This window comes from Mercenaria mercenaria, chromosome 15 (genome assembly GCF_021730395.1).
Source record: "Mercenaria mercenaria strain notata chromosome 15, MADL_Memer_1, whole genome shotgun sequence".
NCBI classification, from domain to species: Eukaryota; Metazoa; Mollusca; class Bivalvia; order Venerida; family Veneridae; genus Mercenaria; species Mercenaria mercenaria.
The window spans coordinates 57,685,272-57,703,658 of record NC_069375.1 but is presented as its reverse complement, the minus strand read 5'-3'; the positions used below and the strand labels follow the sequence as shown (position 1 = coordinate 57,703,658).

The window sequence follows — 18,387 nt, the reverse complement described above, 5'->3', positions numbered from 1 at the left end:
ACGACTTCAGTGGAGAGCGTGAAAATTTCAGGCGTGAAGTTGCCCGCTGGAGAGTAAGGTGGTCTTTGGAAGAAACAAAAGCCTTCTGACCTGAGTGCAACTTTAAAAGACACAAACAACACTTTGCATCCAGACATTTTCATATGTTTTGGTGGTGCTTATCAGCATGCCGGTCTCAACAAACTCAGCTGAGTGGCAGTTCACAAGGGCGGATCCAGGATTTTGTGTTAGGGGCGCAACTAGGGGGGTCCGGGGGGCATGGTCCCCCGGAAAATTTTGGAAATAGTAGATCCTTTTGGTGCATTCTGGACGTTCTGAGGAACTTTATTAAGTATTTTAAAAGGGCAGGTTTTGTGACAAAATCAACCCAAATAACATGCTAATTATATTCCAAGTTTTATGATTTATCAGAATTATTCTTGCGTAAGTATCCCAGAATGGAATTTCTTAGCCCGAATGGATTTCTGAGGATTTTTTATTGGGAGGGGTTACCAAGGGTTATTAGCATATTGTACACTTGAATGGTAAAGAGCATTATAGGGGCTCATGCAAACTTTGTTGGATTTTTATTGTGCGAGCGTAGCGAGCAAGGAAAAATGCATATTTTACATCTTTTTTTACCAAGAACAAAAGACAAATACCTATGCTAACGAGCGAGCAAACAGAAAAAAATGCATAATTATTTTGCAGCTTTTTCACCCAGAACAAAAGATAAATACCTATGCGAGCGTAGCGAGCGAGAAAAAATGCATATTTTGCACTTTTTTTTCACCCAGAACAAAAGACAAAATAACCTATGCTCCGGCGTTTTTATGGGGGGGGGGGCGCCGGGTGCGCCTCCCCCTGGTTCCGCCCTTGGTTCAGTATCATGAGAAGGGTGAAAAAACTATATGAGATCTACCGCTGTCAACCTATGTCTGGACTAGCAAGTTTGCATAGTTACAGACATATGGACATTGACATTGAAAATGTAATCATACAGTTCGCTGGCAAAAAGGACAGAAAATAAGACTTCTTGTAGACAATCTGATTATTATGAATATAATCGGGCTTGTATTTGTTTGATATTTTAGCTCTATTTCAGAGGAAAATCTGCCGAGTAAATGGTTTATTTGTTGATATATGCTCCTTAAACGGTGGATTTTCAGTACTAAATAAAGCACCTCAGAACGCCCAGAATGCACCAGATTGCACCATTGTTTTCAAAATTTTCCGGGGGCGCATGCCCCCGCACCCCCCTAGCACAATTATGAATCCACATGAATAGATGGCTAGCTACGCCCCTGGGATCCCCCACAAACCCTCCTATGAGGGAGGGTGGGACACAACCTCCCTAACTAACCCCTCTGACTGTCGTCGCTTTGCCTTACCGCTCAAATTTACCCAGTAACCATGAATAAACGCGCGTACCCAGTTGCCTCGGTAAAATCTAGTCTCTCGCTACGGCCATGCTAGGTCTACTAAAAGCTCGCACGCATATAATGAAAGCAGTTTTAAAGAAAAAAAAAACAAGATTCTACCTAGGAGTTTGTTGTTTTTTAAACACATTTACATTGTTTTTTTAAACACATTTACAGAAGTCTAGGGGCTGAGTAGGCCAAAAAAAATGCGTTTTTTTTGTTGTTGTTTGTTTTAAATGCATCCATAGATCTCTGCAGTTACAAGGTAGGCCCTATGTTATATGATTCATAATAACTCGATAGGTCGCTAGTACCTTTAGTAGTGATATTTTTTTAGTAACAAGCTACCTAAGTTATTGACCTTCTCGCAATTATAACAACGCCTTGTGGAATCTAACACTATATATCGCTATATAAATATTCAGATCCCTGTGGACTAATGTATGCTAACAACGCATTGCATGATGGGTATTACGGTGTTCGGAACGAGGTAAAGTAGGACAGTGTGTATTGGAGAGGAATTGGCAACGTCACATTTATAAAATATTTTGTTTCTCATGTGTTTTTGTTTTTATAAACATGGATGACAATGCCATGGGTAGGTGTATTTTGAATATATCTGGTATTTGTGTAATATTAATATGATTGATACGTTTGTTTTTGAGAGAGAACATCGATTTTTCGCAAATTTAACTCGGTATGGGCTGTCGCCATTTTGGACCGCCAAGTGCGAAATTCCTTTCGTTCGATTTTTGTTTGCATGTGTGCAACATTCAAAGTGAAATAATATTACAACATGTTGTGTTATTACTTACACAACAAACGTGTGTACAATATGCAATCTTTGTAATTTAGTTATGAAAATAAAAATATAGATCGGGTCAATAGAGGTCATGTTTTGGTTCGAGTTGCCCTCGGTATGAACCGTTGAACTTGTGAACCCAAAATGTTGTGAAGCGATTACGTAATGTATCTTTATAGTACAACTATTTTGTACAATATACAGGGTTTCTTACTTTTTAGGGTAAAAGCATTATAACTTGTATTATATTTATTAAAGCAGACTATATATTTGAAAAAAAAGTGGCTAATTATCTTAACACTGGACTTCTAAATGAATTCCAGACAGTTCCCCCTCAAGACTATTCCCCCTCTGACAATTCCCCCCCTGACGATTCCCCCCCAAACTGGGGGGGAATTGTCACCTTATTTTATCTATATTATTTTTTCTTTTTACTGATGTAAAAATATCTTTTTTTTACTAATTTTGTTCTAAGGTGAGCTTTTTATTATTCTACATGAAGAAATTATTATTCTTTGACCTGGTAACTAACAGTTCATTGGATAATTATATTTATATCCTTTATTCTATTATCTATATTTTTTAGTTAGACATTGTGAAAATATTCTTAGGACGGGCGTCGGAAGGTGTTTGATATTGGGGCCGCGAAAGATGCGGTAGGTACTGGAGGGAGATACCTCCTCCCATAATGGGGGTACGGGGAGGCTCCCCGGAAAATTTTTGTTCTGGTACATTTTAGGGGTATTGACTCCAGTATTTTCTTACTATTTACATAATGTTACAAATTTAAGAAATGATTTAAAAAGTTTTTCATGATGAAAACATGTGAAATCAGAGAATACGTACCTCATCATAGTGAAGCCAAGCACTGAACATTGAATGAGCGCTGTTCAGGATTTTTTATTCCAAAAGTGCGTTTTGGAAATTTGAAATTTGAAATTTAGTGGTTGGTTAGGAGTATCCATTATAAGTATTATAATAGATATGACGTAAGTTAAACTTCACTTCTTATTTTGTTTGAAATAACAATTTTTGAGTAAAAACAATTTATGCAATTAATTCCTTACATATTAGCGGTGCGATAAATCTTAATACTTAATTACCTCTTCCATAAAAAAAAAACATGACAATTATTTTTCTTAATTTTCTACATTAATTCCTTAGATCTTAGCGGCAGGGTATATTATGTGGTATAATTTTTAAGTGTATTAACTCTATATTGTGAGGCTTCTTTAATAAACTTAGCTATCTTAAGAAGCAGCTTAGCATTTTTCGAAGACATTGAATTATTATTATTTTTCTGAATAGTGGGCCATTGTGTATTACCAAGGTTCTTCTTTCTAATATCTGTATATTGAGTGTAGAACAAAATCCTGCCATGGTTAACTGTATCCATTATTTTAACTAATGTAGATATTTTCAGGACACAAATATCGCATAAAATATGATAAATACTTCCATCTTACAGAAGGATTATTTACACATGAAACAGAAATAGTACTTGTATAAAATAAATCTCAAACCTTTTTGGGATATTTTATTCCAGAAAAAAACCCTAAAATGTATAATAATTAAGGGATACATACAAACAAATCATTGTTCCTTTGACTTCTCAATTCGATTGAAAGGTGCTGATTACCAGAATCGCGTAATGACATTATTGCAATAAACAAATTTAATCAAAATGGTAACCAGTCAATCTTTCACACCTCTTGATTGAATTACCAGCTGTAAAACAGTAATCAAAGCTGACATTGATCAATCAATTATGATATTGTTGTTGTTACATTTTAATTGTGTTCTATGTGTTAGGATTATGATATTTATAAACAATATAACAATTTGTCCATGTATAATGACAATTATCAGTATTCAGTATTACTAACTTTGTGTGATACTTTTGATGAAGCACTTGTTGGAAATTGTGATATTTAAACCAAAATTAGATAATGCCAATCAACTTCTTCTTGTAAGAAATTTATCAAAACCTGTATTGTAAGGATATAGTACTTTTTATCCAGAGAAAATACTATTACTCCATGCTTTCTGGAATGAAAGCAAACCAACACATGTAACATCCTTAATTTCATGGTGAATTCCAAGGACGTTTCAACTTGTAAAATTGTATTGATATTTCATCGTTTTTTTAATTCATGTTTGCAGCTTCGTTTTTGATCAAGTTTTTCATATTAATGTTTAAAGTGGTATTATTGGCTTTTATGAACATAACTGTAATCTTTTTAGTTTTCCCCAATTAATATGATTAAGATAGTTTTATTGTCCAACATCGGGAAACTCGGAAAACATGAAAGAACATTATGGTTAGATTATCTCTCATGTAATTAGATATTTGATTCGATTTTTATTCTAGTATAATAATATATAAACTACTTACATAAAAATAGAAAGAATGTAAAATAATTATGTATATTAAACACTAATGAAAATGCTAAAAATGATACTTTAATGCTTTATAGCACTAGCTAGCTATTATCCAAAGTAGTACAACTTCAAATAGAAATGAGCATTATTTTGACGATCAGACAACCTTATCAAATGTAAATATTTCTTACTTCTTTTTATATATGTCGTAGCATAAAGGTTAATTTTTCTATAGATAAATACAAAAATTAACTTAATTGCTTTAAGTGTATTTAAGTTCTAAGCACTTTTATGATTTCCACGTTCCCGAAAATGCCACATTTTCACATAGAAAAATATGCTATTTTGACGATCAGATTACCTTATTAAATGTAAATATTTTCTTTTTTTTTTACATACATCTTTGCATAGAGGTTCCATTATAGATACCGTTAACAAATAAATAAATTGCTTTAAAAATAATTAAGTTCTCAGCCATGGCTACTTATCCAAAATGCTACTTCTTCACATAAAAAAATTCCTTATTTTGGGTACCAAATTAATGCATCAAATATGAGTTTTTCTATCTATTTTTAAATATACAGTATTGGAGTATAAGATTTTTCCATATTAGATAAACTTTACAACCCTTTAAACATATTATAATATGGAGAGGGGGAACTGTCACCCTTACATAACATTGTGGGGGGAATTGTCCGGGAGTGAATTGTCTTGGGGGGGAATTGTCTTGAGGGGGAATCATCTTGGGGGGGAATAGTCTGACAACCCTTCTAAATTCATTAAATTGGGCCACAGACACTTGGAGTTTAAGCCCCCCCCCCCTCCCCTCCCCTCTCTGCCCCTGTTAAATATCAGCCAAAATTTTTAGTCATTTAAAACACACCGAACTTACAAATCTCAAACATTTTATATGTTTTGTTACATATTCAGCATCTGTTAAATATTACTGTTTATATAGTAATGTCTAGTAATATTGCGGGTTCCCTCGTATCTCAGTAATCTCAATTTGCCGGAGTAGCAACGCAGTTACAAACATTTGTAAACCGGAACCACAGGATTTTGTTTACGAACATTTTCTGCAAAATTCTATTGTAAATGGTTAGTATCGCTTCTAAAGTCTTATCCCAACCATTCAATATCTCAAAATTGTGCATCTGCTCATCACCCCTTCCCACCCTAAAACGCTTTTATTTAAATTCAGCTAAATCCACAGCCCGGACAGCTTCAGAAAGTTCGTTTGATGCATTGTTTTTATGAGTGAAATTTTTGCCGTCACATGATGAAGCAAGTAGGCGTGTCCCGCAGCAGTCAAAATCAGATGCCACGATATTTGAGAACTAGGGGATTGTTTAAGTAGGTCAAATACGGCTGACATTTTTTGTGTTTTTTACAAATTCTCCACTGGCCGAGAAAGAAACATGATTTGCAAGTTATTAAAGTCAGACTTTATTGTATTGATATGTTATTTATATTCCGACCATTAGTACCGCAATACAAGGGAACTCCATCCTACTATCATTGCAATAAAAATCCATCCTACTATCATTGCAATAAAAAGTAAACTTACTCCAAATTGAGTCCAAGGAATATGAGAATAGATCCAAGCTTGATTGGTGTTGCGCAGTCAATTTTACCAATAGAGCCGGGACACAGACGATATCATAAATGGTTAATAATAAAAATACTCAACTCCGAACTGCCGAGAGATCTAATGCATGTACCAGTCAGGGGTGTAACTGTTTTAGGTTATGTAACCTATTTCAGTTACTTTTTCAAGAATTTTATAACCTGTATTAGTTATAAAATAAGGATAACCCAGGTAAGTTATTCAAAAAAAGCCTTTTTACTGCTCTCACAAAGTGAGCTTTAAAATGCAATATGTAGCAAACTGTGGTTAATCAAATTCTCTTTTAGTCTGATAATGACCTGATGAGCATAATGGGATGTTAAGAGTTTTATAGCTTAAAAACCATTTGCGTAAGACTTTATCAGCCTTGCGTAAAAAAATTTACTGCACAGCTGGAAAGATAAAAGGCCAAGGATTCAGGAAATGATTGCATTAGTCACATTCAAAATGAGGAATTGACACAGGAGGGCTTTGTAATATTTTATGATAACTGAAACAAGTTATGAAAGTAAACGCAGTAACTCAAATGGGTTATAAAATGTGATAACTTGAAACAGTTACACCCCTGACTGTGTACTGCATGTTTTTTGTCAGGGCTTCGGGTTTGTTCCCTATTGTGATTGATCTGTCAAGGGTACAGGGCACTTGTTTGGCCGTGTTTGGGGCCAATTATGGGCCCCATTCCCCTCTTAAAATAATGTGTATTTGGTGTTTCCTGCAGACTGTAAAAGGGGCATGGTGCTTCCCTTGAAAAAGGGCACTTTTAATGTGCGGTTTGGCGCTGAAAGGGCATTCGTCCAAATACGCTTGCTGGCATCATTTTACAGACACCATTTTACATACTATTTTCACATTGCATTTGAGAATCTTTCATATCTCAGATATGGGGTAGATATTTTGTATTATTCCTTAGATAATGTTTACCATACTTTCAAATATTCTTATTTTGTTATCAACATGAAGTGCTGGCTTGCATTTTCAGACAGATATCAGGTGATAATTTAATAAGCAACAAGTTTTATTGAACAACTATCAATGCGCAACTTTATTTTGTCAGTCATCACATATCATTTCACCATTGAATTACGTTAAGAGCAAGAACATAGGCAGTTCGTCAAATCTACATGTAATCAATGACTGTGTACCTATATCGCTGATTAAACCCATTGTACTTCGTTGTCAGTAAGATTTAGAAGACAAATCTACATGGAAAGTTACATTTTTCTATTGTTTTGGGCATATGAAAACGAAAGTAGAATGCTACGTAAAAAGTACATGCTGTGAAATTTGCTAGATTAGATCGTCTGCCACTATTTTTATCAAGTTTCTGCGATACATACTAGTGTTGTAAAATCGGTTTCAAAACAAAATCGATAATTGAATCGAATGTGAAGTTCAGAACAGCTATTTCGATTCACAGTCGATTATATAATCGAAAGTAAAAGCATTCAGACTTACCTATAATTATACTCTTATTATAGATTCCACTTAGGCAATACATTTGGATTTTCAGATAATTTCATAAAACAAAAATATACTATGCTTTTATCATTACTTGGGACTAGGGATGTTTATTAAAATTGTACTCGTAAATACTTTCCTTGATAAGTAAATTAAATCAATAACAAGTGTCAAGTGATCATGGTGAATACATTTAATGTATTTAGTGAATGCATTTTTACTTTTAACTATAAATTTCTATAAGTATAAAATTGATTAATTTAATCTCAATCTTGTTGGCTTGATAAGATAAATATTAAACAAGATAGTTCAAGACTATTTCAAAATAAGGTTGACAAATTGACAGACACAGAGAGGTACATCGGGATCATTGTTTAATAATTCACAAAGTCCATACGAATTACGAAGGGTTCGAATAGTTTGGGTACGAAAACATACCTTTGTTCACATATGATTTTCGGCAGAGTTTGCAAATAACAGATTGCATGTTGAGGTTTTCTTTAATAGGTGGTCCTTGTTTTGTTTTTTTGAAGCCAAAATAAGCCTACACAGTCAACCGAACTTTTCCTGGACACTTTTTTGTGCCATTTTAAAGTGTGAGAGTGACGTCCCTTGCGGTTTAATTAACGATGTGTATGAAAATAACGGATATATGGAATGAACGGAAAGGGATCAATTGCGCGAAAAGTGCTAGCAACATCGATTTCAGAACTCCAACATCGATAGTCGGCGACCTGCGGCTGCCAGCGACAATTATTCGATTTAACTCGATCATCGTTTCATCACTAATACAAATGTACATACACTAGTTTGAATCAATGATTGACTATGAATTCAGCGTTCGACACTAACGGTGTCCCGGGATCCCGAGGACACCAAAAATCCGCAAGGGATCCTAAAGTTCACAATTTCGGTCATCCGTCGGGACTCTTGATTTTCAGATAAAATATGATTCTAAAAAAATGAAATTCCCCAGTCTTGTTCGCTCAAACATCGGTCTTTTGCTAACCAGGGCGTTCAGTTGACCCGAGGTCCCGGGTTTTGACCCGCGAAAATCGAGAAAAACTCGTATTTTACCCGCATAAATTACGGCACGTGCGTCGGCTTGACTCGCGGAAATTTACTTAGATGCGTTCCAAGTTCGATAGTTCTGCCCCTGTCAATCAAAATCCAAGTGAATTTCAATATTGTTCGCCGGCACAAGTGGAAATATGGCAGTAGGCGGAGCGTCGTATGTTAATTAGCTCCCGACAGATGTCAGTCACGCCACGCGCCAAATGACACGTGCTTATCTCGCGGTTTGTATTTAGTACAATATGCCTTGCCATTATCAAAGGTGTTTATTGATTAATGTTTACAAGTTAATTGATAAACAATGCAGCCTTAGATTATCGTGTTTGTACCATTATTTTGTGTGCTCGATACGATTACATGAGCCGGTCGGCCGTTACGGTCTATAACAAATTTATTACCATTGCCGAGGCTTTGTTTGGGCAAAACAAATTAAATAAGCAGAAATTATACGTGGTATGATGAGAAAATAAAGTTAAAACAGTTATCTTTTCGAGAACTTTAACTGTTACTTTTGTTTTTCGTATTTGTCACTCGTTTTCTAGACCGACATTTTCGAACATTTTTATCATTTCTTACAAGATTTTTCTAGTACAAACTAAAATAAAAAGCCAATAAAACGTCTGCATTTACGAAAAAATATGATCACTGTTGCCAAAGCAGCTCTTATTTAGAAAAATTTGCTGATAATAAAAGCATGCAAACACTAAACCCCACCCACTTTTAGGCAATGTGCAAAATAAAACAACTAAAATATGAAATGTTTAAGAAAATCTGTTATGACCAATGTACTAGTTTTAGATAAAGTCTGTGGGAGTTGCATTAATAAGGCCTAAAAATCTTTGTATCTGGTAACATGCTCAAAAAATTAGGGTAGGTAGGGCGGAACATTTTTTTTTTTTTTAAATTTTTTTTTATTTAAGGGAGACTTTTCGGAATTTTTTTTTATGTCAAAAAAATGATTACAAATAAGGGGGTTATAAGGGGGAATGAACTAGGCGGCATACATTTAGACGAACTACAACAAATGGCAGAGGAGTGCGATGGTAATGAAGATGAGGGGGAAGAGGATTTGGACAGAAATGACATTATTCTTTTACAGCAAAAGTCATACAAGCTATTGTTGTCATTGATGTAAAATGGAAATAAAGTGGAAATAAAATACATGTAGTACTGTAAACAGTTGTGTTTGTTAGATTTTAGTTTTTTCATGTTCTTACCACATTTTGTTATCAGGGACTCCTAATTTTCAGCAGGGATTCCTAAATTTCCCAGCAGGTATTCCTTTGGGATACCTGGCAAAAAAGTTAGTGTCGAACGCTGGAATTTGGTTTTTTTTTCTATCTAATCATACAGTATTAAGTAAAATAAACATACATGTGAATACCTATGGTTTATTGCAAATAATAACTCAAAATTTCGGCTTGCTTGAATGCGGCCGTGAACTTTCAGCTTAAATTTCGGCCTTATAAAATCATTTTGACAAATTATTTACTATAACAAAACTATGGCCTTGCATTTTTAGTTTATTCATTTAAATCTCGATCAGGTTTTATAACTTAATCGCTAGGTTATCGGTTATTTTCATACCGATGTACGTTTTCAAATTTTCAAGATGGTGGCGACGTCTGCATCAGCGCGTCATGAATGTGCTTTGGAAATTACGACTTCGTAATTATTAAACAAGACATTTGTCGATTTGACATTTTGAGTCTGGTCATTTTTCATGGGTTGGTCGGCGATCGACAAAGGGCAAACATTCAACATTTTATTTTTAACGGCCTAATGAGCACATCAGAAATGTGTGACAATCAATCTACATTTTTACTGATTACAACCTTTTAAAATAATTATCCTTTAATCATGTGTTAACTGACCGTTTTCAATCATCTCTTCCGTAAAAAGGCTAAATGTAGATTCTCCGCTGACGTGCTAAAAACAACAAATTTTCATCTACTGTTTCCAATTAAAGAATCATAAAACAGTAATTGATTGCATAATCCTGTCAGTTCTTAATCAGGGTCATTCACAGTTGATGCACCCACGTGTCGAACTGTTGATCAAAGCCGATAATTGATGGTACAATACACGGAACATGCCCCGCGGACATTGGCTATCCAGGCTGGTTTTGAAAGGGCACTTTTCAAGATAAATACAAAAGCCTGATAAAATAAAAGGGCACAGGGCGCAAACGGGCAGCTTGAAGGGCACCTTGGCGGCACTTCAAACGAGGCATGGCGCTGCGCCATATTAAAAAGGCCTGCAGGAAACACTAGTATTTTTCCCCTTTCTCAGAAGAAAATTCCCCTGATACTAGGTTGTTTGACACAACTAGATGTTAATTCTTATAATGCCTCAAGGAAGGTTACTGCTACAATATATATGCTAAACAGAGATCTATCATTACAAATACATTGTAATTGTACTGGAAAACGTCCCCAACGACTTTAAAGCGGCTCCAACTGTTTTAAGTTGGCGAAAAGGTTGGTGACATGTATGAAAAACCCAGAGGAGGTCCTGACAGCAACAGTTAAAAGTTATCACGCTGTCCCAAAACATCCTGTAATGTTTAGACTAGCTGTCAACAGACAGCTCTTGTTTATAGATTTTATTATGTGTTCATTTTTAATAAGTTTATAAATGTGGGATCAGTGTGATAAACTACAACATTTATAAATATATGTACATGCAATATCAAAGTTTCAGCAAACAGTCTTGCTGGGGAAACAGACATAAGATGCTAACACGTGGTCTGTATTTAGGTATGGTAATGGATATCCCTCGCATATGGTAGTTATACGGACCCCAGAAATGAGTGAATCTGATAATTAGTGTTTCTGTTCTAACTTAAATCCAAGCAATGAGAAAAAGTATTTAATTTCTACAAAACAGGAAGTATTTTGCTGCAAAAAACTATGACACTTCCTTATAAATGCAAAGAAACATGTAAGTTATTAATTTTGTAAACCACTGTGTTTTTCCCAAGATATCCAGACCAGACCCGGCGCTCATTCCAAAAAACAAAGATTTGCTGTGACAGGGTCATTATGACCCTCTATCAGAATTTCCAAGGGAAAATCCTGCTTGGGTGATATCTTGAGGGTCATGACTCATGGGCTCAAGCAAAAACATACAGTTTTACAGAGGGAAAAGTTTATACTACTATTTAGCAACAAGACATCATATTACCGATTTGTCTTTTTTCAGAGTCTCTAGAAAATAGTGTAAGCAGTGGTCCTGGAATGTCAATGGCAATGGATATGGGAGGTATGGGTATGACAAGCCCTATTTCATCTGTTGGTTCCATGTCGCCAGGAATGTCCTCACCAGACATAAAACCTGATATCTCATCCCTGTCAGTAACATCGCCGCCTGGTTCATACTTCAGTTACGGAATGCATCAAGGCATGACATCACAGTCCGGTTCCATTCACTCGCCGCCTTTACACTCGCCATCATCATCAGTGCAGTCGCCATCGATGATGTCCATCGGATCACCAGGCTCAGTTGGTTCCCCACCAAATCCACACATGCCACATACAACTCTGAGTAACAAACACATATGTGCCATATGTGGTGACAGAGCTTCGGGAAAACATTATGGTGTTTACAGGTAAGGCTTATATACCGTTTGATCCCTCATCGATGTGGGTTAGAGCCTCACTCAGGGCTTTGAATTCTTCATGTGAGGAAGCCATCCAGCTGGCTTACGGAAGGTCGATGGTTCTACTCTGGTGCCCGCTTGTGATGAAAAAATGCACGGAGGGGCACCTGGGGTCCTCCTCCACCATCAAAGCTGGAAAGTTGCCATATGACCTATAATAGTGTTGGTGCGACGTTAAACCCAACCCAAAAAAATAAACTAAAATAAACCGTTTGATATGACTTCTTGCTTTTTCCTGTAACATTCATTATGAAGCTAAGTATTTTATTTATTCAGGCTGTATTTAGGCACTGCTAGTCGCCATTTTTAAGTCTTTTACAGTTTCAGATGCTCGAGATAACATTCTATGGAATTGGGAAGACCAGAGTTTGAAAAAATACTTTAAACATGTTAAATAGACGATAGATAAGACTAAAATAATTTTGTTCATACTTAATTCTGTAAAGTCATTTAATTATTTGGCATGATTGGAAATCTGGGGTTTTAGTCAAAACGGCTATTTCACAGATATGATATAAAATGAGAATGTTTCTGAGGTATAATTCAGTTTCTCCACAGTGTCACATTTTTTTTCATCACATGTTCAATACCTTGTTTGCATGTTAACAAAAAGTTTTGAAGTCAGCGACCTTAACCACTCGGCCACGGAGGCCACTCATTGAAAGTAGAAGAAAAAATAACAGGCTATTATTATTTTATGGAATATTCTAGTCACTGGCAGTGCATTTCTCTGTTTATTTAAAAAAAAAAGAAAGTTCTCGGTGAAGTCGTAATCTGTTTAGAATGAAATTGCAATCAGGCAGATCGTTAATGTTTCTTTCTTCAGTTGTGAAGGCTGCAAGGGCTTTTTCAAGCGTACTGTACGAAAGGATCTGACCTATGCGTGTCGGGATGATAGAAATTGTATGATAGATAAACGTCAGAGGAACCGATGCCAGTACTGTAGATATATGAAGTGTCTATCTATGGGCATGAAACGAGAAGGTAAGTGAAGGCAACATTGTTGTAGCGGGTTGTGTAGCTTTTGTTATGTTAATCAGGCTTAGTCCAGATTGTGTGCAAATTCTGTGAAGTCGTTGTAGATGCTGGAAAAAAATTAACAGATGTTTGATATACTGGCTTGATTTCTGTCTGTTTAATACCAGTTAAGAGTCCTAAGTGGGTGTAGGTCCAAGAAAAAGGGAAATAAAATGCAAAAGTATATTGTAGTTCCACTGCAGTTTATTTTTTTGAAGCACCACAAAAGACCACAGGGATCTGAGTGGGCATGGCTGCGGGTGTGGTAGGCAGCAGAATTGAGCATATTTTGAAGGCATACACTGGTCTCCGATGTGTAACATGATTTTCTTGCTTTCTTAAGATGTGTCCTTTCCCCCTGAATTTGACATTACATCTAGGTTTGACTTCACCATACAATCCTATTTTACTCCCACATAACATACATAGGTCCCTTTCCCTCTTACTGAAAGAAACTTATATATGTATTTCTATCAAAGGGCTTATCCAGCCTGAAAAAACATTGTCCACAGTTTCCACTACCATTAAGGTTGAACGTTCACCATACATGTCCCGGTCTGTGTAGGTGTGACTGAAAACCAGGGAATGTAATAAAAGTGTTATTTATCTATTGAGAAATATTCATGAGGCTGATTATAATGACATGGATGTAAATGTCACTTTAGCATGTTCAGTGGATACATTGTATTGTCATTTGAGAAAAAATCTGGAAATTGTGCAAATTTTTGTTATCTCCGACTCACCAGGGGATGCTATCGGAAGCCAAAGTTTGCCTACTTCCGCTAACAATATTAGCAGCTTTATTGCTTATTATCATTCTGGTATAAATGCTAGAATTTTTTTTTTCATCTTTGTAGATTTGAAATGTCAGTGACCTATCAATGTATGGCTTAATATATGAATAGATGATAGGCAGTTTGTTGAACTTCTGACTGTTTGCAAAATTTATTTTGGGAGCACTGACCACTCATACATTACTGATGAGACAACAAACACAGATGTAGTCTTGCTTGATTTATTCTTTGTTTGATTTTCATGATTTGATTTGTTTCATTGACTGAACTTTTGCCTGAACTTTTGTTTGGTAAGGCAGTGTAGAAAAATTGAAATGTGTGTTTTTTGTGCACCATAGGTTTTTTGGAGTGGATTTCACTGCCTGGCCAGAATTATGGCACTTGACTCAGCCCCTCCCCCCCCCCCCCCCCCCCCCCCCCCCCCCAAAAAAAAAAAAAAAAAAAAGGAAAAGTACAAGGGCCTAAAAAATTTTGTTGCACATATCTGAAGAAGTATCTGGCATTGAATCATGGAACTTTATATGAATGTTGTTATGTATGTGAAGACGTGCACTTGGGATTTTATTCAGGATTTAACTGCCCCTCCAATCCCCACACACCACCTGCAGCTACAAAAGTCATAAAGAACTTGCTCTTAGTTCTTTTATCTTGTGTTTTATTTCTTGATGATGTTTTGTAGCATCCGTATCAACTTTCCTAGCCAAAATGGTAATGTAAAAGTTCAGGGGTTCCGTTAATTATTGGAAGTAGAAGTGGAATTGCAAAGTACAAGCAGAGTCTTGGAGTCCATCCATTTAGAACTTTACTTGCTTCAGGAAAAGTAGTCCAGGCTTAATGAAATCCCCAAAAGTTTACTTGGTCTTGTAGTGTCAACAAGTTTCTGGGATACCAGTGACATAATATGAACATATTTTATGTCTAGGGGTTTTTTTGGTTGGGGGGACATTACATTGTTCTCTAAGCACTACAGTAGAAGGGCAATTGCCATTAATTGAGCCGCACCAAGAGAAAACCAATGTAGTGGCTTTGCGACCAACATGGATCCATGCTGTTCGCTTTCAAAGCCTATTGCAATTAAAGAAACCGTTAGCGAAAAGCATGGATCCTGACCAGACTGCGCGGATGCAAAGCCACTATGTTGGTTTTCCCATGGCGTGGCTGAGTTATCTTTTATTTACATCAGCTTATTTCTTTTAATGCAATGCTTTCTGTTTATTTCTGTCTTTAACACCTTCTCTGCAAAAAGAGTTTATAAAATGGCGTGCACTTCCCTGTACAAATGCACCAACGGTCAGTCAGTGTGTTGTGGGGGAGACTAAACAGTGATAGTGATTAAGTTAGCACTACACTAACATGGTTCTTTAATAAACTTGCTACTAGAAAAATATTTTAAAAGGCAGAAGTGCACCCATTAGTTTCAGTCTTCTTATTGGATCCAAGAGTATAAAATCTAAGTTGGAGTACCTGTCTGAAAAATTGAGTACCTGATAGGTTGTTTCTTAACACGGTATTTTGACTTACCAATAGCAAGGTTACTACTAGAAAAAAAATCTGTAAAGGCAACAGGATACCATTCATATTCTGTCTGAGAATAAAACTTGAGTACCAGTCTGAAAATTTGAGCACCTGATTGGTTGTTTATTAGCACAGTTTTTGACTGACCAATAGCAAGGTTACTACTAGAAAAAAAAATCTGTAAAGGCAACAGGATACCATTCATATTCTGTCTGAGAATAAAACTTTAGTTTGAGTACCAGTCTGAAAATTTTAGCATCTGATTGGTTGCTTATTAGCATGATACTGAAATAGACCAGTCACAAGCTTCCATTCTAATACTGGTCTCCAAACTTAGTTTCATAATCTTGGAGCTATTGTTACAGGTGGTTTTTCAATTGGACATTGTAGTTAATAATGATAATCTTGGCAGTGAAGCTGTCCAGGTAATCAGTAGACTGTGTTTTTTTGTTTTGTGTATATGTGTTCTGTATTTCAGCATTGATTGACAAATCCACTAGTCCTGCAGTGAATTCTGGTATGTTAATTAACTTACAGCAGCAGGCAATTTCCAGGTTCATTGATACACTTCTCCAAGGCAAATGTATTAAATATATGGGAAAACTGGGGGAAGATATGGGAAAAATACTAAACTTTTAAGGCAAAAAAAAGGACAAGGAGAGATCATTTCAAAACAAAAGTATATGAGAACATTGGAAAACATTAATTAGATGTAAATAAAAACATATTGAGGATTCAGTAAAGATAGGCTGGGAATGAAAATCTGGCATAGAGTAAAAAGGAAAAAATTGGGAAAGCAAATTCTGGGAAAATGTTTTTTTGAAAATCAAATTTAGGAAAAATGTATTGTAAAGTGATAAGACACTGATACTTAGTACTAATTACACACTGTTCATACTAACAGTTTTAAAATTATGGGTACTGAAGTTATGCAATTGACAGTTTAAAATATATTCCATTTTTCTGTTGTAATGCACTGATAATATAACATGTTGAAGGGACCTAACTTCACCTTCTGGAATCCGGTTTTGGTCAAACCACTGGACAGGCATAAAAGAATAACATTTTGATGATTATTTCTTTTTAAAGTAATAATGTGTTATAAGAAGGTTATTTAACTAGAGGGAAAAAATGTCTTATTTCATGGAAAAATCGCATCAAGATAGTAAAGAGATTTATGCTTACTTATATATAGAGGACTATAAAAATGTTAAGAACATGTTCTAGATAAGAAAATTCATTGATTTCAGTTCTCCTGTAAAGTTTGGATTTTTAAGTGCCCACTGTCTGTCTGGATATAATTATGGTAATTAAATGCATAATTTTATTTCAACTTCAAGAGGGTTTAAAAAGGCTTAAGTAGACTTGGGTGTAGAATTTTTAACTGAAAGTTCTTGTTACCATTACCAGTTAACCCAGGGTTTTTTCTTGCTGTTTTGGGAACATAGCTATACCCCAGATGGAATTTGACCGTAAATGTTCCAATTGGATATTAGTCCATAGGATATAGTAGGGGTCACTTACTGTGGTGGCGATATTGCCTATGCGACCATGCGACAGTTCACCGCACATCTGGTGATCGATATTCTCACTGTTCGCGTTCAGTCAGTAATTTCATAATCCTTCGATAATAAATGGGTGCCCAATGAATGATGGACCATCATTTTAGAATCAGCAGTAAAGTTAAGCACTTTCTCCTACACTTGTTTCACATTGTACAACCTCTTTAACATACTGCCATTACAAAATTGTCTATAATTTGGTCCATGTTTGTGCAATTTTGATGAAATTTTTTTCTGACTGTAGATTGGGAATTTTTGCACTCATTTTGGGAAAAATACATACTTTTTGGCATTGGGAATATAGCCGAATAACGGCTATAAAAATGGCCGAAAAAAAACCCTGTAACCCTAGTCATGTTTCATAGTGGTTGTTCAAATCTTACAGCACAGGTCTATAATCGGGTATTTTAAAAAAGAAAAAAATACTTGATGTAAAAATCGTTCTGGTTTAAAGTTATCGTAAATTAAGAAATATTTTAATGTCAGTCTGAATTTACTCATTAGCTGAAGCTGGTCTGTTTTGCTTGGTAGATAGAGCAAAGATGTAAGTTTGAATCTGGATTATGGTGTGTTACCGGTATGTCCATTGTTGCGATTGACTGTAGGCAATAATTATGTGAAGTCATTTATTTTTTCAGTCACTTTCTGAAGATTGGGGAATATTTCCAGTTCTATCTTCGCTCCCAAATATTGCCTCTCGCAGATACAAAATGTTTGTATTTATCTTCAGTGACCTAAATATATATGAGCCGTGCGATGAGAAAAAACATAGTGGCTTTACGACCAGCATGGATCCAGACCAGCCTGCGCATCCGCGCAGTCTGGTCAGAATCCATGCTGTTCGCTAACAGTTTCTCTAATTGCAATAGACTTTGAAAGTGAACAGCATGGATCCTGACCAGACTGCGCGGATGCACAGGCTGGTCTGGATTCATGCTGGTCGCAAACCCACTATGTTGGTTTTCTCATGGCGCGGCTCATATGCCTTAGTTTCACAGATGTAGGCGTATATAGACCCAGTCTGCAGTGTTTAGAAGCGGAGAACATATTAATACTGGTTTAGGCAAGAGTCTTGCGGCACTGATTTTGTGT

General features: G+C 35.8%; 1 protein-coding gene across 2 annotated transcripts in view; it reads left to right on the top strand.

The window, feature by feature from the left end:
- The first annotated feature begins 1,886 nt into the window (after window positions 1-1,886).
- LOC123555699 (retinoic acid receptor RXR-like) overlaps window positions 1,887-18,387 on the top strand; it is a 35,672-nt gene continuing 19,171 nt past the window's right edge. The window contains exons 1-4 of one of the 2 annotated variants that reach the window (XM_045346291.2): window positions 1,887-1,998; window positions 11,951-12,356; window positions 13,234-13,391; window positions 16,212-16,250. In XM_045346291.2, the coding sequence (XP_045202226.1) occupies window positions 1,980-1,998; window positions 11,951-12,356; window positions 13,234-13,391; window positions 16,212-16,250 (622 nt within the window). In that variant the 5' untranslated portion in view covers window positions 1,887-1,979. The remainder of the gene's footprint in view (window positions 1,999-11,950; window positions 12,357-13,233; window positions 13,392-16,211; window positions 16,251-18,387) is intronic. The other variant, XM_053525330.1, reaches the window with a different exon arrangement.